We start from the raw sequence: 23,034 nt of genomic DNA, 5'->3' as shown, positions 1-23,034 counted from the left end.
TTCAAGTTCTTCCCTTGCCGCCTTTGCAGCATCACTCATGTGCTCTGCATCCCAGGGACACATCCCATTTGCCACCAGGCTCCAAGCTCATGGTTTTAAGCTGTCCATTTTCATCCATCCTCCCCCAAGTTAATCATCTTCACAGTCACAGGTTTCAAAGCCTCTAACAGGCAGCGGAAGGGGGTTAACCCAGGCAGAGATCCGTGTCCGCATGGGCTGTGCCTCATTGGGATGGTATTGCGTGCGGCTCTTTTGCCAGCAGCCCTGCGGTGTGCATCCAGTGATCCAGGGCAATGACTTCAGCACTCATATGAGGATTACTCATCTAATGAGGGGTTTGCAGCTCTGCCCCTGTTCCTGTTCGCTTTCTGCCATCCCACCGACTTCCAGAACGTTTCTCATGTAGCCACTGGCTCGGGGTGGGGGTGGGGGTGTTTTCCTTTGTATTTTCCCTGGTAGGTTTGGCCCTATGAATAGCAGCGCATAAATCGCATGGATAAAGCATAAATCCAGTATATTTAGAGCATAAATTACGGAAAATTAACCCACAACCCCTGCGCGGCAGGGGCCCTGCTCGCTGTCTGGCGCTGAAGCAGCGCTGCAATCACCGCCTTTCCGCGCTCCAGACCCCGCACACGCTGCCCCAGGCCTGCCCCGAGCCCCGCCGAGCCGCCCAGGCCGCGGCCCGCAGCGACGGGCGCCAGCTCCACCCCGCTCCGCGGCCCGGCCGCGTCTGATGCAACCACAACACCACCACGTGCCCACGAGCAGCTGATGCGCACCGCCAGCCAATAGCAGCCCGTTCCGCCAACCCCGGAGGCGGGACTATCGCGTTTGCTCCTCGCCGATAGGTCAACGTGAAAGTCTATCCGTGGGTGGGGCTGTTCCTCCGGCCAATGGGAGGCGGCACCGCCCCTGCCCGCCACGGAGCGGGCCGGGGCCGCGGCGGGGGCCGGAGCGGGCCGAGCCGCCGCGCCCGCTCCATGGAGGCCGCGGCCGAGGCCCCGGGGTCGCCCGCGGCGCTCAGCTGCTTCTCCTACAACCAGGACTGCACGTAAGCGGGGCGGGGGGGACGGGGCGGGCGGCGGCAGCGACCGGGCTCCGTGACAGCCCGGAGCGGGACCGATCCTACAGGGACAGCCCCCGCGGGACCCCCTATCAACGGGTGCAGCTCCGCGGGGCCCCGTGCGAGGCTCCTCGCAGTCCAAACGGGGCCCTGCGCGATCCCACGGCCTTGTCGGGCTCTGCCCCGCGGCTCTCGGGACACGGCCTCAGGTTCCCCCCGGTTCGGTCTCTGGGAGGCAGCAAATTCCGAGGGATCGCCGGGATTTCCCTCCCCAGCGGCTCGGGATGGCCGGAGAGGGGACTTCCTCCGAGGGCTTTGTGTGCTGACCTGAGCTGAGGCCACTTTGTAGGTGGCAGAGCCACAGGGAGCCTTCTTGATGAGCAGCCTGTGCCCCATCATGGAATGGTTTGTGGTGGAAGGGACCCTAAAGCTTATCCAGCTCCAGCCCCTTCCACTAGAGCAGCTTGCTCCAAGCCCCGTCCAACCTGGCCTTGAACACTGCCAGGGATGGGGCATGCACAACTGCTCACAAATCCCATCACCTCATGGGGTTTCATGGAGCCTCTCACCATTGCTAACCTGTGGTTTATCTGCTTCAAAGCCCATCATTTAAGAGCCATCTCTGACTGGCACAGCAAACATCCTCAAGCAGCGAGACACGCACGCAGCGGCAGTCACAGCACAGATCATGGGCTACAAGATCAGAACCACAGCAACCAGCCTCGCACCTAGAACACTGTTACCTTTGCAGCACTGCTTTGTATTTGCTGTGTGTAAACAAAGAGTGCATTGATGGGTGGTGACCTGGTGCTGACGTGAACAGCTGGTCACCACAAACCCTGTGCATCAGGGCACTGGGCAGGTCTTAAATCAGCATTGATTTAAGACCTATATGTTGCTGTTTACTATATCTGGCACTGAGCAGAGCCAGCGCTTGGCAGGACTGTGTCTCATACTCCATGCCTGCATCCACTGCTATTAGTGAGAGCAAGCCTTCCATAGCCTTCATAGGTCAGTGTCATGCAGATGGATCAGCTCCTGGCATAGGAAACAGCCCCCTTTTATATCCTGAAGGTCTTATCTGCAGCCTTCCAGGTTATAATACACGTTTGTTCCTCCAGCAGCCACAGTACCATATGAATGGGTGATAGTTTGCCCTCTCACAGGGATACTTGCCTTTTGTAGGCTGCAGTAGCCTCAGATGGAAAAACAGATTCTTGGGTTTGTTATTTTATATAGTTTGGATTGAGAGTGGAAACTGAAGTTGTGCCTTCATGGAGGTCACTGAGGGAATTACTTCTCCTGTGTCATGGTTTAATGCCAGCCTGCAGCTAAGCCCCAAGCAGCTGCTCACTCACTTGCTTCCAGTGCAATGGGGGAAGAGAACCAAAAGGATAAAAGTGAGAAAGCTCATGGGCTCAGATAAAGACAGCTTAATAGGGAAAGCAAAAGCCACATGCACAAGCAAAGCAAAACAAGGAATCAGTTCACCACTTCCCATTGGCAGGCAGGTGCTCAGTCATCCCAGGCAAGCAGAGCTCCATCATGCCTAACAGGGACTTGGGAAGACAAACACCATCACTCTGAACACCCTTCCTTTCTCTTCCTCAGCTTTACATGCCAAGCATGACATCATGTGGTGTGGAATATCCCTGGGCTCAGCTGTCCTGGCTGTGTCCCCTTCTAACTCCTTGTGCACCCCCAGCCTCCTCACTGAGGAGCAGAAAGGCCTTGACTCTGTGTAAGCGCTGCTCAGCAGTAACTAAAACATCCTTGTGTTATCAGCACTGTTTCCAGCACAAATCCAAAACATCGCTCCATACAAGCTAATCTGAAAGATTAACTCCATCCCAGTCAGAACCAGCACACCCTACCTGCAGGGACTCTTGCTATCACCTGGAGGCCTTAAGATCTGAACTAGCAGGTTTTTGTCTTGTCTTTGCAGCTCCCTGGCAATTGGAACCACAACTGGATATAGGCTTTTCTCCTTAAGCTCTGTGGAACAACTGGACCAGGTCCATGAAAGCAGTAAGTGTCTTGTTTCAGCATTGCCTGACAGACTTTACCTGTATTACTGCACTTCAGTCTGCCTCGAGGGGGTGATTCTGCTCAGAGAGCTGTTTCTGCTGTGCCATATCAGGAGATGAACAGCTCTGGTTACTGCCCAGTGCACAGCAGCCTTTAGAGTGAGCTACAGCTTTGGAGGAGCTTCTGAACAATCATTAGGACTCTAAGCTTATGGGAGTCCTTCAACTCTGTTACAGTTCAGCTTCTACTCACTGCTGCCAGTCTGACAGCAGCAGCTTGCCCTGCAAACCAGATGTAGTTCACCACTAGCATGTTTCACATACATGGACTGCAGACTCCCAACACAGACACTGAATAACTTGAGGCTTTTAGCCCAATGCAGTATTTACTGGATGTTTTTAACATGTTTCCCATGGAAGAAGGTCATTCGTAACAGGCTATGCTCAGAGCAGCAGGCAGTGCACTTCATAGCCCAAAACAAGTCAGGCCTCAGGGAGCACATGCTCTAGTTCAGGCCATGGCCAAAAGTGTTTCAGCTGAGATGCACTAAAGATAAACCTCACAGCTGGGATATGCTGATCTCTCTCCACTGGCTGTAGAAGGAGCCTCAGCAACCAGACATAGCTGCATCATCTGGAGCAAAGCCCAGGCTCCTTTCCTCTTTGACTCACAGGATAACTAAGCTCCTGTAAAGCAACAAGTCATGGGCTTGTGTTAAAAGTATTTAGGAATTTGGGTTGCCCGCAGAGGCAGACCAAAGAGAAACAGATCCCTGCTGGTGACATGCTTGAGGTGATGGGTTGAGATGTGAGCAGACCCACATCATGGCTGTGAAGCAGTCCTTGTGCCTCCAATACAGCACAGCCGAAGCACCATTCAGGATATTTACACTAGAAGTCATAGCCCCTGATGACTTAGGTACAGGTCCACCAAGACCATTGTAATGGTGCCTCTTCAACACAAAAGGAACCATCCCAAACATGGTCTGCAAGACATGCCACACCACTATCACCACAGCCATGCTAGAGCTCTCTAGAGACCACAATCCCAGTAACAGGGAGGGTATAAACACATCAGCCTTCCCTAAGGAAGCCAGGAGAAACAAGACTCCATGCAGAATAAACAGTGAGTTACACACTGTGCCTTACCTCACTAGATCCCAACTTACTCACTCCAGGAAAGTCCCAACCAAGCTTGGTGAGCTCCCCCTTTTTATATCCCCTTCCCAAGCATTAACTACAGCTGGAGGATGCAGGGATTAGCCTCAGCTGCAGAGCCCTGCCCAGGAGAGGCACAACAGCACTGTCAAAGGGGGCTGGCTTAAGTTTTGCCTTAGAGGAAGGTTCGTTAACCTCTTCCTGCTCTGACCTAAATGCCTTGTGCCAGGTATGAGAAATCTGTAACAAAAGGAGACGTTGAACACCTCAGCACTGAGCATTCCAACCTGATCCCCTCTTGAGCTGAGTCTCACACAAGTCAAACCCACCATAAGCCAAGCTAAAGCCTCTTGTCTCGCTTTCCCTTCTGTGCCCAGATGAAATCCCAGATGTTTACATCGTGGAGCGTCTGTTCTCCAGCAGCCTTGTGGTTGTGGTCAGTCATGCCAAGCCACGGCAAATGAATGTGTACCACTTCAAGAAAGGGACAGAGATCTGCAACTACAGCTATTCCAGTAACATACTGTCCATCCGGCTGAACCGTCAGGTAAGAGCCTGGCCAAAGGGCTTAGCCAGAGTTGTTGTCACACTGGCTCTTGGCTGCTGTTGGCTTTCCATCTGGAACCCCACTGCCCAGCAGAGCAGCAGCCTGGGTAGGTTTGCAGGGGACTGAAGTGGGACAGAGGGCCCTGTTCTCTCCTATCATCTCCACTTCAGGCTCAGTGATCTGACAGAGGAGCAGGATGCTGTGGAGATCATCTGCTGCCACTGTCTGCTGCAGTAAAACAAAGCTAAGCCCTTGTTTTCACTGCAGTCACACAAAGGCTTTTTGTTGTCTGTCCTCTTGCCTGTTCAGCAGACAGCTCTGCCAAAAGCACACCTTTTCATCCTCCTCCCTCCCTTGGATTCCACATCCTGACTGCAGGCCCACCTCTGCCATCTTGGTTACAAATGAGACCTTCAAAGCTGGTAACAAAACCCAGGAGTGACTTGAGCTGTGTGGATGAGGCAAAAGGCTGGTTTTCAACTCCTGCAACAGCCTTGGTTTACTTTTAAAGGTATAGAAAACATTCAGACCACTTAGAAGGCGACTTTCAGAGTGTTACTGCCCGAATGGACAGAGCCTCGTGCAGCCCTGAGCCCTTTGGGAGGACTTTAAGTCATCCTTTGTTTTTGTCCATAATTATTTTCAAAGTATATGCCATGAGAAGCAGAGGGCATTTTACAATGGAGAAATAAGCAGTCTGTGTAATTGTATATAATCAGCCTCTCTTCAGTTAGCAACAGTGAGTCCTGCAGTGAGGCTCTCCCATAAGGAAACTCTGGGCTGAGTTTCCAGTAAAGCTGTGTTTGACCAGAAGTTCCTGTACCACAATTAAACCTGCCCTAAATTGATTTTCTTCACTTCAGCTTACAATGGAGCTGGCAAAACTAAGGACTCCCTCTGAATTGCAGATAGATGTATTGGTATAAAAATAACCTGGCAGGTTCTGCTCGGGGAGATCAGTGTGAGAGTAAGTTCAGGCTTTTCCCCATGGGCTGCTCTGGAGAATGCCTGAAGATGATGCACAGGCCCAGCCCTGCATCCATGTTCTTGGCTGCTTTATGAGCTTGGGTTCCAATTCGGGGCTGAGCTCGTCCTCCAGCTGTAACACTCACCTGGAGAGGTCTGGAAATGCTGCACATACTGGGGTACATAGAAGAGAAATCACTGTTCCAGTCTATGATCAAGACTTAAACCAGAAGCAGTCAGGTTCTGCATGTGCTGGGGCATTTGAACCCCATGCTTGGGCTTTTATACTTCATTAAATGTCCATAGAAGGCCAAATCCTACACAAGGCATTAGCACAGGATGATGGTGGCAAATAAAACAGGAACAGGTCTCAAAATGGTGCATGTTTCAGTTTGGTCTCCCTGTGAAAATGTCCTTGTGCAAACAAACAAGCAGGTCCCTCGGTTACTGATCCATGTTCTGAGCTCCATCATAACTCTTAAGTGTGTTAAGATAGATCTTGGGTTGTCTCAAATAAAGCTGTGCTGTGGGACCAGTGAGAAGGTCTCCTGTAACCTCGCTGGGTTTTCATTCACTGCTGAAGCCCTGCTGAGCTCTTTGGAGAGGTTTGATCTGGCTGTGTCCATGCCCAGTGCATTTAAGTCCTCACCATACAACTCTGTTATCTCACCTGGTTCGTGTCCAGCTCAAGTACTAAAGAACACTGATGAGCAGTAACATTCCATACAAGACACGGTGCCTGGTAGCAGCCCTGTGTAGCAATCACAGCACCAGGTACCTTCTCTGAGGACAGAACCCATTCCTCATCTCAGCAGGGTTCACAGTGACGTTAGCATGGGGTAAGGAGGAGAGAACCAGCCCTCTCCAACTCCTGGGGAGCTTGTTCAGGCCTCCTTTTCCTGTTCACCTCCTGCCCCCATCACTTTCCTGGATTTTGTCCCCATTGATGCCAGCATCTCTTGCTGCAGCTCTGGCTTTGCCATCATCTGGAAGCCTCCCTTCACCTGTACATCAATAGCAGCATGTTTGCAGTTCTGGGAAGGCTCATGGTGGCTTGGCTGAATTCAGCTGTGTAAATATTCCTCTCGGTCTCTGCAAGTTGATGGCTGTTATTGTAGGAAAGGCAAAGTCTTCCTGGAAATGCAAAATGGCCCTGACACAGCCCCAGATGCTGTGGTTAGCAGGAATAGAAGTGGCAAAGAGTTTGATCCGAGAGTAATGGTGGAGCAAAGCACAGATTTTCTAATGTGGGTGTTTCGAGTTAGTGACTAAGCTCCACATTTAGATACTAAATAAGTGGCCTCATCTCTAGAGAGGTGGAGGCTTCCTGGACATGGCTTCGGGTGCTCCAGTGTCAGGAGCCTGGATGGAGCGTAGCCTTCCGTTGGGAGGTTTTCAGTGCTTCTGGACACTTGGTACTAATGCAGGTGGAGCTGTGCACTCACTGGACTTAGAAAGCACAACCCGTCAGCCCGATCCAAAACCTGGTCCCAAAAAAAGCCCCTGTCCCAAATGCCTCCGTGATAACACGGATTGATCTGGACCAGGCAGAGACACGGAGCAGAGCGGTCACGCAGGTGGTGGCCCAGTGCTAAGGTTACAGCATTAGGTTTCCTTTTCCTCTGTGCCTTTCCTCCCCAGTGCTTGGCAGCTCCTCTCTTAGCAGCTGCCTCTTGGCTGGGTGGATGTTCCTGGAGAGTGCAGCAGAAAAGGTACAAGCACATGAACTTGGAAATCCCCTGCCCGTGACCAGGATGGTGTAAACGTGACTGCCCCTGAGCAGACCTCTCCCAGCTCAGTTTTGGTGATGTTCTACAGGCACACAAAGCAAAGCCTCGCCTGCTGGTGCCAGATGGGAAGAGAAACGTGCTGCGCAGATGCATTGGGTTTAGCAGCAGTGGGACTAACAGCAGCATCACCTAAGTGTTTGCTCCCTGATCAGGAGAAAGCCAGGGCAAGGGGTACATCGTCCCATGTGCAGGCAGGCAGGATTGGCAGCCCCTCTGCTGCCAGGTCTTTATGATCAAAAAGCTACTTGCTATGAAAAGAACTGCAAAGAAAAGTAGGGATAGATGGCAATCAAGGCCCATGGTGGGTATAACCCTGATGTGTCTTCCTCTTTCTGGGGCTTGCGGGTGTTGAAGATCAGCTCTTAGAGTAGCATAGAAGAAGTCGTGATGTGTTACCCGCTTTCTAAAGCAAGACCAGATGCAGCAGCTCTCAAAAGCAGTCATCCAAAATGAGAGGTTGACAGAGGGGATAGAGGAGCACACGAGATGATGCTTCTGTTGTATTCCAGTGTGTTACAAATTCCTTCGAGTTCTTCTGAGAGGAAAGATTTGGGTTTGTGAACTGTGGGAGCAGCAGAGAGAGGCACCGTGCCCATGCGGCTGAGGTTCTGTGCATGTCCCTTTTGTCCTTGCAGAGGCTGGTGGTTTGCCTGGAAGAGTCAATTTACATTCACAACATTAAGGACATGAAGCTTCTGAAGACTATTCTGGATACACCCCCAAATACAACAGGTAAGCATGGGAGACCTGTGTGAAAGGGGTTGCAGAGCTCTGCAGGAGCTTTGTGGGGCCACAACACTCATGTTAGGATTTAAACCAGCCTTTGCCTTGTGTATCCTAATTCAGCACTGAGGAGCCAGAAATGCACGGAGGCAGTCAGGTGGGCTTGGGAGAGGGGAACAGAGGGGTTTCTTCTGTCCTGAGCAAACCCCTGCTCTCTCCTGAGCACCAAATGCAGCAAAGCAGAGCAGAAGTGGTCTTGGTTTGACTTCACCTCCCAGGTTCGCTCCCTTCCTGTCCTCATGTGAGATGTCCACTGCTTCCCACAGTGTGCCTTTATTTTCAGTCACAAGCAGGAAACTAAGGAAACCAGGACCACAAGTTTCCCATCACATACAGAACAACTTGAAATTCTCCCCCTGGAGCTCCCTGCCCTTCCTTCACTGTGTCCTGCGTCAGCATCCCACGGTGTTCCCACTATCTGGCCCCGCTTTCCCGCCCTGCTGGAGTGAGTCAGCTCTGCAGCATCGCACTGTGTTGCAGAGCTCCACGCTCCCTGCAGCCCTGTGGTTAACCCAGGTTCTCCTTTGGCCACGGACATGCACTGCTCCGCTATGGTAGAAAGCTCCTGTGGTTACTTACAGGCTGTGGGGTCAGCTCCCCAAGTGATTAGAGCTGTGAAGAGAGGCAGAATACTCCCTAATTCCCTGCCAGGGAGTCCTCAGAGCTTGAGCTGCCACCTGATATTATAGAATCATAGCGTCATGGAATGGTTTGGGTTGGAAAGCACCTTAAGCTCATCCAGTTCCAACCCCTTGCCATGGGCAGGGACACCTCACCCTAGACCATGTCACCCAAGGCTCTGTCCAACCCGACCTTGAACACTGCCAGGGATGGGGCATGCATCCCATATACCCTGCAAACACACAGGGCAGGGCAGGTGGCTGCAGAACACATTCTCTGTGTGCAGCGTAGGGTGAATCCGTCTTTCCTGCTCGTGGGAGAGGAGCTATTTTTAGCCATGGAGAGGGAATGTTGGCCGAGCGCCTGCGGCAGCGCTGTGATATCCCGGCCGGTCTCAGGCTGCAGCATCGTTTCACGGGTGGTTGATGGGGAAGCTGCTGATGTGGTGCTCATGCCTGGCTGCTGGGCTTTCAAGGGACGCTCTTCTGGCGGCTCCCCTGACCTACTTCAGGCCTCAGCAGATGGTTTTCCATGTGGATTAAACACGCTAAACACTGAAAATATAATTAGAGCTGAAAACCTTCCCGAGGAAGCCCAGCCTGGCAGGGAGGGCCGGGGTCCCCAGGCCTCAAGTGGGGATGAATGATCAGGTCATGGTTGCAGAGCAATAGCAATCAGCTCACTGGGCCGGACGAGGGATCACAGCGCTTCATATAGGCTCAATTGTTTAAAGCCCTTTTCCTGCAGCATCTGTCACTGAAATGAGCTGAGTGACAAGTGCCATGTGTGCTCCCTCTGTCCCTGGATCAACTGCTTTGGTCCCAAGCCTGACCCTGAGGATGGTGTGTCCAGGGAGGCTGAAGCAGCCCAACCTCACCACTCCTTGTACAACCCTTTCTGGAGTGAGGATCTGTGCTGGGGGTGTAGGAGCACACACCAAGCATGCCAACCCCTACAAAGCATGCACCCTGGGCATGGCAGTGCCAGCACAGTGAGGACCAGGACTTGCTGCACACCCATCAATCTGTCACAGTGAGATCTAAGGCTGTTGATGGCCAGGATCTGGCTCCTGGTCCAGCCTCCTCCAAGCAGGAGAGGAAGATGCCCATAGTACTGAGCCTGTTGTTTTCCAAGTGTGCTTGAGCATGTTGTTTCACACGTGGCTCGTGTCAGGGGCAGGGTTTACACTGAGGAGGTCACAGTGCTCGTGGTGACATGCATGCCACGACTGCAGCTCGGGAAACCACTTCACGTGGCTCCCCCCAAAGCCCCGGATGCGCCTGGAGCTGCCTGGGGCAAGGCAAGGCTTCTCTGACTAGGTCCCTTGTTTCCTTCCTTGAGGAGGTGATGTGGCAGTCCCAGAGGTGCCATGCTGAGCAGCACCAGTCTGCCTCCTCCCTCCTGAGCCCGCCACTGCACCCACCAGTCCTTGTCAGGGCTGTGAGAGCAGAGGAGCATCTTCAAAGGCTGCCGTGTCCTTTGTGCTCCTTGTGCTTTGTGTCTCCCGAGGTCAGCCCAGTACACTCACAGCTGTGTTTTCCCCTGGCCTGGTTTCCCGTTGGCCTCTCCCAGTGGGTGACTCAGAGCAGCCGCTCAGAGCCTGCTTTGTTCAGCCTCAGCATTCCCTAGATCCAGTGCTTAGAGAAGGGGCTCTGCTGATCCCCATGGGCTGCCTGGGCCGGAGGAGCACCGTCCTGAACAGATGGGATGCTCATCACGAGCAAAGTCTCTGATCTGTCTCTGCCTTCCTGCCTTCCCTCCCTCTTTGGGTGCCTTTCAGTTGCCTGCACTTTGCTGCTGAACCTCTTCTCCCCTGTGCACACTGTCCCTGGCACGATGTAAAAGCCTTACTCTGACTGATAGGGAGTGGATCCCAGGGCCCGTGGGTCCATCCTGCAGCTCCGTTGCGGTCTCTTTGTTTAGTTATAAACAATGACCTAAAACGAGAGGTTCAGGCTGTCCTTCCCCACGGCTGGGCCGGGGCCAGGGCTGTGTCCTGACATGACGGGTTGCATGGTCTGTGTGTGAGTCTGTGCAGCATTCGGGTGTCCTGCTTTGAGGAATGTGGCAGCAGCCCCAGCAGCCTTTAACCCCGCGGCTTCCTCCGCACGTGGGATGAGGTGAGGGTCAGGAAGCTCAGGTCATGCTGAAGCCTTGAGTGGGATTTGGGAGGCCTGGGAGCACGCGGATGTGGTGCAGGAAGCAGAGGAGACTGGCTTCTGTATGTGACAGGATTCATGGGGATGAGTCCTCAGCCAGCGGCACAAACGGGAGGCAGGAAGAGATGCTCTTTTCCCAGGTCACCTGGGGGACAGGCGGATGGATGTGCTTGCACACAGAGCCATCCATCCCTCCCTGTCCCATCCTGCAATTCCTGCTCACTTTGAAAGGGGTGTTTGGGAACCTTTATGCTCGCGTTGGCATAAACCCAGATGGCTGTTACAGGGAAGAACTCCCCCTGTGCTTCAAATTCAGCTATGTTCAAGTTCCTCGTCAGCCGGAAACTCCCTGCGCAACCGTGGCATTTGTTTGGTCTCTCTCTGCTTCCCTTTTCCGTTCAGAGAAAAAGGAAACGATCCCAGAGCCACTTCTTTGCATGCCAGGCTTCATGTGCCAACCTTTGTACCCAGGCTGTGTCCGTGCTGCGCTGCTCATCTGAGCGGCCACGTATACCCTGTGCACATCTGGAGCTGCCCAGATGTGCCTAGGCAGCTGCCCCTTTAGCCCTGCACCCTTTCTGTGTTTCATGCACCTATTCCTGCCTTCTCAAAGGAGATGGTGGAAGGGGAGAAGCCCAAAAGCAGGCTTCAGAGCAGATTTTGGGGAGGAGGGAGCCGTACTGTCCCGTGCCAGCAGGTGTCCCCATGGCCGAGGCATTGCCAGCGCCTTGCACCCAGTGCCAGACACCGTCCCAAAACGAGACAGAGCCTGAGCCCCCCGCGGGGTCCATGGCCGCGTTTCTGCTTTCCCAAACAAGCTGAGCCGTGTCCCTCTCGCTGTGCCAGGTCTGTGTGCTCTCTCCATCAACCACGCCAACTCCTACTTGGCTTATCCCGGCAGCGCGACCAGCGGAGAGATCGCGCTTTACGACGGAAATAGTTTGGTAAGTGCGAAGCTCGCCCTTATGGATACGGGCTGAAAACAAACAGAGCCACAGCAAAGCCAACGGGGCCTTTGGGAGGGATGAATAAATGCACTGCGCCGAGCTAGACTGCAAGGGAATTGCCCAGGGAGGCACATTCCCCTTGCTTGGATGCCATGCAAAGCAGACAGCCTCTCTGAGCTCAGGACATCCATCTCCCACTATGGGATAGTCAGGGAAACATGACCCATTACCCTGCAGCCTGAAGCTGCTGCCAGGCTGACACAGGGGCTCCTATGAGGGGTTCCTATAGGAAGCACATCCCACAGAAGGGATGTGACCAGGGTAGCTCAGGGAGGTTGGAGTTGCTCCAGGCACAGCCATGGGCTGGAAGGGATGCCAGACCCAAAGTCATGGAGAGGGCAAGGTATCCATAGCCCCTTCAGGAAGCCTGTCCTTGGCTGGAAGCAGGGTCATGATTATCTGCTGTTTAAGCCAGGGCTTTGGATTACATAAAGCTGTGGCTCTGTACGTGCAGCGGGAGCTGAGGATCTGCAGCAGGGGAGGAGCAGAGCACAAGGGGAAAACACGCTGCTGCTGCTGCCGTGAGAGGTACTAGTGAGGGCCTGGGCTCCCTGCAGGCACCAGGGTGGTGTCGCTGCAGCAGGATCTGCTGTACAGCAGAGGGAATTGCAGGGAAGGAGGCTCTGTCTCTGCACAAAGCCATGGCCAGGCTTTGGGCAGGGCTCAGTTGTGATCCTGCAGCCTGGAGAGGTGGGGAGCAGAGACCTCTGCCCCTGAAGTGAGCTTTCTGTGGCCGTGCTGGGTGGGGAATGAGTTCAAGGTAGGGCAGAGATAAGAAATGCTGAGGATGATGGAGGGATACCATAAGCACAGCATGATCCCGTGAATCCATAGCGGCAGGCCTGGATAGGGTGCGAGGCAGGAACGCCCCTACACAGTCCAAGGAGCAAGGCATCTCTTTGCACTCACATTACCTTCTGCCCTACAGAAAACAGCCTGCGCCATTCCTGCCCATGACGGGCCTCTGGCTGCTCTCGCCTTCAACTCCACTGGCTCGAAGCTTGCAAGTGCCTCTGAGAAAGTGAGTGAGCACCCTCCCTATGTGCCCTGTGAACCTGTGTGCTCTGCCCATGGCTGGCAGCGGGGTCCCAGCCACCCATCCTGCAGCATGGAGAGCAGGACCTTTGAGCTGCCTGTCCTTTAGCACAGCCAGCACAGGAGAGGCACTAAAAGGACTCTGACTCACACGAGTCGGGTGTATGAGGCTCAGGCTGACCCTGGCTGGCAAACAGGAGGGGCCTTTGCACATCCTGAGTTCCCTGGGTGTGTTGGGGAAAGGGCTCCCGCTCTTTGCCCTGCTCCTGCATGGTCTTTCCCTCTGCCTGTTCTGCAGGGCACAGTCATTCGGGTGTTTTCCATTCCTGGGGGGCAGAAGCTCTATGAATTCCGGCGAGGGATGAAAAGGTCAGTTCATTCTTCTGCCCATGACGAGTACACAGAGGGCTCCCGGAGCAGAAACGTGAACAGAAGGACAGGGCAACGTCAGATCCCGGTGGCTTTGGCATCTGTTGCAGAAGGAAAACAAGAGTGAACGTATCAGATAGAAATGCCATTGTGCCAGACCCAGCCGCCTCCGGCAAGTCGAGTGGTTCAGTTCAGTGTGTCGCAGCACAGGGCCGCTGCAGAGAACAGAGGTAGATTCAGGCCATTCACTCTGTCCCTGCTTGCTTCTTACTTGAAATAATGAAGTCCCCAAAGTTACCAGCCCAGCTCTTACTCTCTCAAAGGAGGAGCTTTGAAGCTACTAAGTCATTGTGCAGAGCTCAAGCCTTAGTAGTGGGAATGGGCCTTCTGCAGCCTTACTCAGATGTTTTCAGTAGATCCATTCCCAATCCACTTCCTCTTCCCATTCCAGACCTGCCTATAGCTTTACACCCACTTCTGCAATTACATAAACTGCCATGTCCGAGACATCCTGGTATTCCTGAACCTGCTCAGGAGATGCTGTATGTGTCCCATTATCCAGCACTTTGGATATCTTCCCTGGCCTTTGCAGTACCAGAAACTTTAGCTGCTGTAGCAAGGCTGGCACAGATGTTCACTCCACAGACAGCTGCGAGCAGGGATATTTCCACCTCTCTGGCTGTTTGTCATGAGCTCAAAGCTACTCCCAGCTCTGCTGAGCAAAGGGAGTAGGGAGATGCTTGTCAGTCAGCCCACAGGCAGGCAGGGGACTCTTCACTGTGTATGGGTCTTCTTCCTCACCATCCTCTTCTCTGTGAGCAAAACAGAGCAGTTCCCCTTTAATGATATGCCATGAAGTGACGAGTCCTGTCTTTGCTTGGCCCTAGGTATGTGAACATCAGCTCTCTGGTGTTCAGCATGGATTCCCAGTTCCTCTGTGCTTCCAGCAACACGGAGACCGTGCACATCTTTAAACTGGAGCATCTCACTGACAGGTAAGGGGTGACAGCCAGAGCCTGGCTTAACCTGCCTGCCCAGGGCTGTCCCTGGTGCAAAGCTCTGCCTTCACAGAGCTCCATTTCCTCACCACATACTCTCCATGAGCAATACCAGCTGCCAACTCTTTGGCTTTGTGTCCTGATGGATTCACTCCTTGGAAAAGCTACACACTGCATCCCTGCTGTCAGCCTCTCCAGGCCCGCTCTGGATTTATTACTGCCCTTGTCCCCTGCCTCCTTCCGGTGTATCCAGCCAGGCTGGTGCACAATGTATGCAGGTGCTCCAAAGAAAGCCATCACGTGTCCCAGATCAGGATCATTTTGCATGTTCTGATCTGGTTTGTCACGCTGACTCTGGTAACCCCACTGATGCTGCTTTGTGACCCCCTCAGCCGGCCAGAAGAGCCTCCAACCTGGAGCGGTTACATGGGAAAGATGTTCCAGGCTGCCACCAACTACCTCCCTGCTCAGGTATCGGGCATGATGAACCAGGATCGAGCCTTCGCCACTGTCCGCCTCAACGTCTCTGGGCAGAGGAACATCTGTGCCCTCTCCACGTATGTACGGCCATGTGCATCCCTCTGCCTGTGAGCAAACACAGCTATCTCTGCAGAACGCCACCAGGGTGGCCCTTATCTTGCACCCTGCCTGCAGAGCACACAGCGCAGGGGGTGTGTACGTGTGTGTGAGTGCAGATGTGTTTGGACTCATGGTGCTTTCCTCATTAGGATTCAGAAGCTGCCTCGACTGTTGGTGACTACATCAGATGGACATCTCTGTATCTATAACCTGGACCCACAAGATGGAGGGGAGTGTGTCTTAATTAAGAAGCACAGGTAACTATCTGTACCTCCAACACATCTGATACAGAGGCTCATCTTTTAACACATGAAGAGAAATTCCACCAGAAAGCACAAAATGGAGCTGTAGGAAATAAGAACATTAGAACTTTGTGATTTTAGCTGCCTGATCCAAGAGAGGTGGATGGGAACCAATATCAGTAGGCAAGGACAGAAGAAATCAGAGCCATCTCACATCCCTAGGCAGTTGTGGGACATCTCAGCTTGGACAGCAGAGGTGGGCAGGCTGTACCTTAGGAGATGCTTCCAGCAGCAGAGCGCTGACCACTATGGTGGTAGAAGAGCAGAGCACCTTGTCCTACCGTGACCTTGGGGGTAGGATGGTGTGGAGTGAAACTGAGAGCTTCCGTAAAGGAAAACCCGTGGAGATGCACGCTGCAGGCCTGCAGTGCCAGAGCAGAGCCTTCCCCGTGCTGCTCGGTTTGGATGCAAATCCCATTAAACATGTAACCCCCCCACACACATCTGGGCTGCTTGGCTCCAGATGTGAAGCCTTTGGAGTGGGCTGGGATGGAACATGTTCTGTGAGCCGGGGGGTGGCTGACAGCCAGGAAAATGCCAGCAGCTTTTGGGAAAGCCACAAAACAAAAGCACTTCAAAGCTGCGCTGTCCAGCGCGCTCCGGCCGCCCTCGACACCCCTGACGCCCGTCCCAGAGCGGCCCAACGGAGCTGGCGGGCCAGCTTTGTCATGTGGGTTCCTCTGAGCATCAGAGGACTGAAAAGGGCCCTTGGGTCATGAGTTACGTTACATCATACTATATCTCTGCTCAAACGCCGTCCTAAACTAGCCAGGGCTGCTTTTCCCATCTAGTCCGCTCCTGTTGGAAGCCTTTTGGAGCCCCCTCTGTGATTAGAAACACTGTTTGCCTTTGTAACCTAAAGCTTTTGTGGTCAATCTGTTCCCTTCTATTCTCCTGCCAGCATTGTCCTCTAGCTGAAGTAGTGCTTTCCCTATCTTCTGCTTCCCCCCTGCTTTACTCGTAGACACAATGCTCTCCTCCTCTGCAGTACTGTTAGGGCTGCAGGCAGTGCCTCGATGCAGTGATGTGGATGGGTGATGTGCTTCAAGGAGATGTGGGTGCATGTCCTTGTCTTAGCTGGTGCTGGGGGAGGAGGGGTTTGGATCAGAACTAACTCTTCTCCCCTCTCTTCCTCCTTTACAGTCTTCTTGGCTCAGGAAAGATGGAGGAGAACAAAGAAAACGACCTTCAGCCTCCATTACCTCAATCTTATGCAGCGACTGTAGCCAGACAAAGTACAGTGCCTTCAACTTCGACCATGCCAGGTAAGCATCACGCCTGCCCTTCCTCAGGCAGAAGCAAAAAGCCACCTAGGGCAAAGTGGAAAAGTCTCCCAACCTTCAAGGGTTCAACTGGAAACACCACTTGTGCAATGCAGAGAGGGGCAGCAGCACTCTGTGGAGCTCACCAGCTTCATCCCCTGCCCCAAAACCAGGCCAGGCATTTTCTGCTCTGCTTCCCGGGACCCCTTGCCCATGCTTCTGCTCCTTGTGCAGAGCTGGACCACAAACAGGCCCGCCAGCAGAGCAGTAACCACATCCGAGCTTCACAGTTTGTCAGCAGCAGCTGCTGCCAGGCTGGTTTCCAGGAGCTGGAATTGTGGCTGGAGAAGTCAGATCTCACTGGTTTTGTTCATCATTCCCGAACCTGTTAACATCTTACCCTAATGAACCTCACAGTAAATGGTTGCAGAAGACCGGACCACTATCTCATTACATTCCCAAGTCTAAAGGTCCGCACACAGATGTGGATCTGACCCTGAAATTGGTGCTCACATTCATGGTGGAGGAGGAAAGCTGCTGCACCAGGAGCTGGCCATGTAGTCCACTCCCTAATCTGTAGTGTCAAGGGAGATACCTTCTGCAGTCCCCCAGAGCGCTGCCAAAAAGCCAGAGGAAGCAGCTCTGTGCTAAGAATGTGATAACACAGTATCTCTGCTGTTTGTTTCCAGCCTCCTTCCATCCATCCATCCATCCATCCATCCATCCATCCATCCATCCATCCACCCACCCACCCATCCATCCATCCATCATTCCTTCCTTCCTTCCATCCCTCCATCCCTCCCTCCAGCCAGCCAGCCAGCCAGCCAGCCAGCCACGCACCCATCCATCCACCCATCCATCCATCCATCCATCCATCCATCCATCCCTAACCTTCTGTATTTCTACTTGCACAGGTTATTCGGAGGACGGTGGTGCCCTGCGAGGAGAGGTTATCCCAGAGCATGAATTTGCAACTGGACCAGTGTGTCTTGATGACGAGAATGAGTTTCCTCCTGTGAGCATTCGGAACCCCTAAAACTGCAATTCATGCTGAGAAGAAAGCATTAACTTCTTACAGAAGAGATACCATTGTCCCCACCTTGTCCCAGCTCACTGTGAAGCCTAAAAATAACTAAGTTATAGGGACAATGCCAGGAAAATAACACCCCATTAATGGCAGCTGGGGATGGGGCAGAGATGATCAAACCTAATAACTAGAGATGGATCTGAACAAGCTCATTGAATGAAGTGCAGATGCAGATCACTCTGCATCTTCAGATGTAGAGTTCAGGTTCAGATCCAGATCTAACCTTTGTGCCTTGTGCAGATTTCCAGTATTACCAGGAGTAGCTTTCATCTGAGCAATACCATCCTTTAGAAATAAAACTCAATACTCCCTGTTGCATTTACAGTCAGTTGGGTTAGTTTATGGACTGCAACTGGAACATACCTGAACCTCACCAGTCCCTGCATGTCCAAGCTAACTGAAAAGGAAACTCCTTCTCCAGGGACAAAGAGGAAAGGCATTAACAGCGTTTTAAACCCGTTTATGATTTTTATATGGCACTTTGTTACTATTTAGAGCAGATACTGGGTTTTTAAAATCTAACCTAAGCCTGGCAGTGTCTTTCCAGCTCCTTTTCCATGTTGTGTTAAGTACTGAACCCCTAAATGGGCAGTTGTTGTCACCGTGCTATGATCTGGTTGTAATCAGTGCTGTCTTCATACTAGTAATGTATTAATACAGCAGAATATTGTGATGGGTTTCAGGTTGTAGACTTGGCAGGGTTTTGAGTCCCTTTCACGCTGTTTTTACATATCCTGCTGGGGAGTTTTGCCTGAAAAGGAGGAAGTAAAAACCTTACCAGGATGCCAGGATTTCTTCCATAGGCAGAGGCTGACCTCTGGGAGGCACTTTGCTGTTAACTGATGCAAAGTGTTACTTAGATAAAAAGTGACCAGCTCATGACTCCCTTTGAAACAACAACTCAATTTGATTAACCTTAGACCAAGTCTCTTTTGTCACCTCTAACATAACCTGCTGCAAACTGAGAACAGGAGTTTTCCAGTTGTCCAACTCCATTACCCAAGAAGGGTATTTAAAACATCTCCCTTCTTGTTCCTTCTTCCTCCTTGTTTCCTCCTTGTCTCCTCCTTCCTTGTTGTGAAGAAGGCGGTGACCCAGGCCCCTGGAAGGAGCAGCAAGACCAGAGAGAAATCCTTTGCTTTCTTCTGATAAACCTGCTCTTGACCATGTGGTTTAGGGACACGCCAATGCCAGCAAGCAGGAATCACGCTGCTCCTGAATGAGCCTCCCTGCTGGGATTAGGCTGTACAAAAGCAGCCCCAAACCCCTGCTGTACAACAGCAGGTGCTTTATCAATGAACTCTGATCTCTCAGAGCCCCCATGCTGTAATGAACCCAAGCGAGCAGCTCAGATCTGCAGTGCTGGGGAGGAGATGGTGTGGGAGGGAAGTCGCTTTCCACAAATGCTCCCTGAGCAGTTGGAGCTTCCCGATGAAGCCTCTGCACCGGGACTTGGGCTTTGCCCCTCTCCTGCTGACGGTAACGTCTCTTGCCTTGGTTTCGCAGGCGGAGCGGCGCGGGCTCCCGCTGCTCTGGTGCGCACGGGTCGGTGGTCAGGATGTTTTGATGCTCTGAATTTCACTGAACTTTGCTGTTTTCTCAGTGCTGGTTGGTCTCAGTGACGCCTTCCAGGGGGGTTTCAGGCATCGGTCGCTCCAGTGTGGAGAAGGAGGGAGAGAAAACCTGACCTTATCCAACAAAAATGTTTTGACAGCGTTGTGCTTTGCGGAAACATGGGAAGGGTTTTGTTTGTTTTCCAGCGTGCAACAAAAAAGACATTTAAAAACCTCAGAACTTGGGACAAAATGGAATATTCGCCCACAGCCAACGCCATGGGGATGGCTTTGAACTAAAGACAGGCTTCTGGAGGCACAGCAGCGCTCAGACCCAGCAGCTCCTCTCCATATTGAAACCTCTTGCCTTCGCTTGACCTCAAGCGAGACTTCAGAGGCTCAGCTGTTAACAGTGAGGAAAAGCAGTTTCAGTCTAACATCAGGTCTGTTGCTTGTTGTCAGAAACAGCCTCATCATTAAACAAGATCAGGGAAGAGGTGAGAAGGCCAAGGAGGGCTCATAAAAGGTGGCTTAACAAGAGCGAATGTGGATGTTGCTTCCGATGGCACCAGGACTGCTGAGGGATCCTGCAGCAGGAGGTTAAACACGTTCAGCTTGTCTCTTGCTTGCACTGATGGGGTGGATTAAGCACTTTGAGGTCCACTGTTGGTCTTGCACAGAAAGGACTTGGCTGTCACTGAGCAGGACAAGCAGGCTGAGGCCTCAGATGCAGACAAGGTGCCATGCTTGAGACCTGAGTGGGCTTTATGGAATGGGAAGAGCAAACCCAGCTCTGGCTGTTTCCTGGTTACCTGCCCGAGCAGCTCCCACTTCCTTGTGGGTTGATCAGTGTTGGTGAGGTTTCCAGTGGCGTTGGGAGCTGTTGTTGTGTGCCTCGGGCCAGGCAGGGCAGGACTTTGGGAAGCCAGCACAGTGGTTCTCCCCACCAAGGCATGCTCAGAGCAGTGTTGGGGTGGTGCTGTGAGGCTTGACAAAAGAATCCTGCAGGATTCTGCAAGCAGGATGGACCTGAGGAGTGGAAGCAGGGAAAGCTGCTGGGATTCTGTAGGAAAGGTGGTGTCTCCCAACAGAAGGCTCAGTGCTTTTCCAGGCAGACATGATGCATCCTGCCCTTGGCTGCACACTGAAGCTCGTCACCTTGGGGACCAGAGGTGATGCAAAGGCTTCATCAGGAGAACCATTTCATTAAGTCAGGCTGGATTGCACTCAGCAGGCAGCTCTTCAAAGACAGCTTTCCCTCGCTGATACACGGCCTTTAAAAGCATCTCTTCTACATCGGTTATTGGCTGCCTCCAGAACTGATTGGGCAGCCTGCCCGTGCTGCCAGAGGATGCTGCTGCAGAGGGCGGAATGAAACCTCCCAGCAGCACAGGTCCCACTGACGCCTGCTCCCAGGAAGGATGGACAGGAACACGAGCTCCAGCAGCCCATCCAGCCTAGCAGAGCCCCAGGGTGGTGCCCACACACATCTCACTGCTCCAAACCATGGATCTCAACACAAGTGACCAGGCTGCAGCTGCATCTTTGGCTCCGTGGGACCAGTGTTTGCCCAAGTTCCTCCTCACTCATTGCTGGATGGTGGATCTGTTGCACCATCACTAATGATTTGGAGTGGTTTTTTCCACAGCTGGCTGTTAGCAGAGGAAAGGCCATGGATTTTGCAGTGAAGTTCTACCAGTGATTGTGTTTCACAGGGCAAGAGCAAGTTTGGCAGAACCTGACTGGCCTCTTCTTCCTCACAGCAGCCTTTCTGGTACTCGACAGGCATTTTGGCAGCTGGGGCTTGCAGGATTAAACTCATCAATATGTGTATAATATGTGCAAATCCAATGCCAATGCTTGTGCCGCAAAACTGGGCAAGTGATGGTCCTGAAGCCCACAGCAAGATTGGTCCCAGGAGGAGGAGCTGGCACAGACCCTCACACAGCTGGGGCTGTGGGGCTCACATCGCACCACTGCAGGATGCAGGTCATGTCCAGGATGGAGCTGATACAGGGGAAATCTGGGCCTTGGCTCATGGTCGGTGTCCACCAGAAGTAGATACTTGTCTCACCCAGGTCTCCAGCCTCATCCCATGGCATTAGGAGCTGATGTGAAGTGGTTCAGGGTCCTCACTGCTGCCTGTTCTTCATGCGCCTGCTTTGCTCTTTCTCTCAGAGGCTTTGCTGATAACTTGGGCTAAGCTCCCCCTCACCTAATTTGGCCTAACCTCTTGGTGTTTAACTCTGGGCTCCATCTGGAGACCCTAGAGAGATGCAGTGATGCACCCCCAGGAGTGATGCAGTGATGCACCCCTGAGAGAGATGCAGTGAGGCACCCCCAAGAGTGATGCAGTGATGCACCCCCAAGAGTGATGCAGTGATGCACCCCCGAGAGTGATGCAGTGATGCACCCCCGAGACAGATGCAGTGATGCACCCCCAAGGGTGATGCAGTGAGGCACCCCCAAGAGTGATGCAGTGATGCACCCCCAAGAGTGATGCAGTGATGCACCCCCGAGAGTGATGCAGTGATGCACCCCCGAGACAGATGCAGTGATGCACCCCCAAGGGTGATGCAGTGAGGCACCCCCAAGGGTGATGCAGTGATGCACCCCCAAGGGTGATGCAGTGAGGCACCCCCAAGGGTGATGCAGTGATGCACCCCCGAGAGTGATGCAGTGATGCACCCCTGAGAGAGATGCAGTGATGCACCCCCAAGGGTGATGCAGTGAGGCACCCCTGAGAGATGCAGTGGTGCACAGCACCCACCTTCCCCTCCCACCATGCCAGGAGCTGAGCTTTTGAGGACGAATTAGGAAAGCCAAAGGACTTGACCCCAGTGACTGACATCCTGCAAGCGCTCAGCCCAGTGCCAGCTAGAGGCAAGACACATCTATCACCAAGCCAGATGGTTCCTGTTCCCAGGACTCTCAATTTGGGGAGGGGGAGAGTAAATAAATAACCCCCCCCCCCCCAAATGAATGGAAAGTAAAACAGGACAGGACATCCCCCCCCCTCCTCCTCCCGTGTGCCTAAACCCGACTTGAAACAAACCCTCTTGCTGGGAAAATAAGGCCGTTCTGTTTTGATTTTGGTAGATAATCTTGTGCCGCGGAGCTCAGCCGGGCAAGGCGAAGAGGTCGTGAGGAGAAGCAAGCACCTGCGCTCAGGACGGCGGCTGGGAAGTGCGTTGGAATAGCTGGGAATACGGAAGAACTGATTTGGGAGTCCCCAAGATGAGAATAAGTAAAACCCAAGGTGGGCCACTGCTCTTTTCCTGTAGTAAGTGAATACCTGGCCCCTTGTTTCAGGTCCTGTCAGGGGGGTGTCTGTACTGTATGCACATCGCTATATTTAACAAACCATATGGTAGAGCCACAGTGTAAATGCTAATTTAATCAGATTTGTATGTAACCAGGATTTTATATACCCATTTGTCCCTTTTCTAATTTATGCTGGTTTATGTGTATAAATGTACTTAGAGGAAGATATATTAAAACTTAATGTCTTTGTACAGTATATACAAACTATTTTACCCAGGCAAAGTATTTTTGCAGTGACATTAGAGATGCCATTTGCTATGTTAAAAGACAGAATAAAGTCACACTCTGTCCCTTGCAGCTCCTGCTGTTCTTTGTGGGGCCCTAAAGATGTCAGTCTTGATTAATGCTATGAGTGGAGAGTGGGTTTGGGGGGCTGGTGATGGATGCAGCTCCAGCACCAA

The 23,034-nt window shown here is 52.7% G+C and overlaps 1 protein-coding gene across 1 annotated transcript; it reads left to right on the top strand.

Moving 5' to 3' along the window:
- The first annotated feature begins 925 nt into the window (after window positions 1-925).
- On the top strand, window positions 926-22,914 carry WIPI1 (WD repeat domain, phosphoinositide interacting 1). Its single transcript, XM_080629735.1, has 13 exons — window positions 926-1,054; window positions 3,012-3,094; window positions 4,629-4,798; window positions 8,190-8,286; window positions 11,964-12,061; window positions 13,053-13,145; window positions 13,458-13,528; window positions 14,416-14,523; window positions 14,919-15,083; window positions 15,255-15,362; window positions 16,551-16,672; window positions 17,584-17,684; window positions 22,409-22,914. The coding sequence occupies exons 1-13, from the start codon at window positions 984-986 to the stop codon at window positions 22,454-22,456; spliced, it is 1,335 nt and encodes a 444-aa protein (XP_080485861.1). The 5' UTR covers window positions 926-983; the 3' UTR covers window positions 22,457-22,914.
- Window positions 22,915-23,034: the final 120 nt, after the last annotated feature.

This window comes from Psittacula echo (assembly GCF_963264785.1).
Source record: "Psittacula echo genome assembly, chromosome: 14".
Classification (NCBI taxonomy): Eukaryota; Metazoa; Chordata; class Aves; order Psittaciformes; family Psittacidae; genus Psittacula; species Psittacula echo.
Note: the sequence above shows the minus strand (reverse complement) of the source record. Positions and strands in the feature narration are given on the sequence as shown.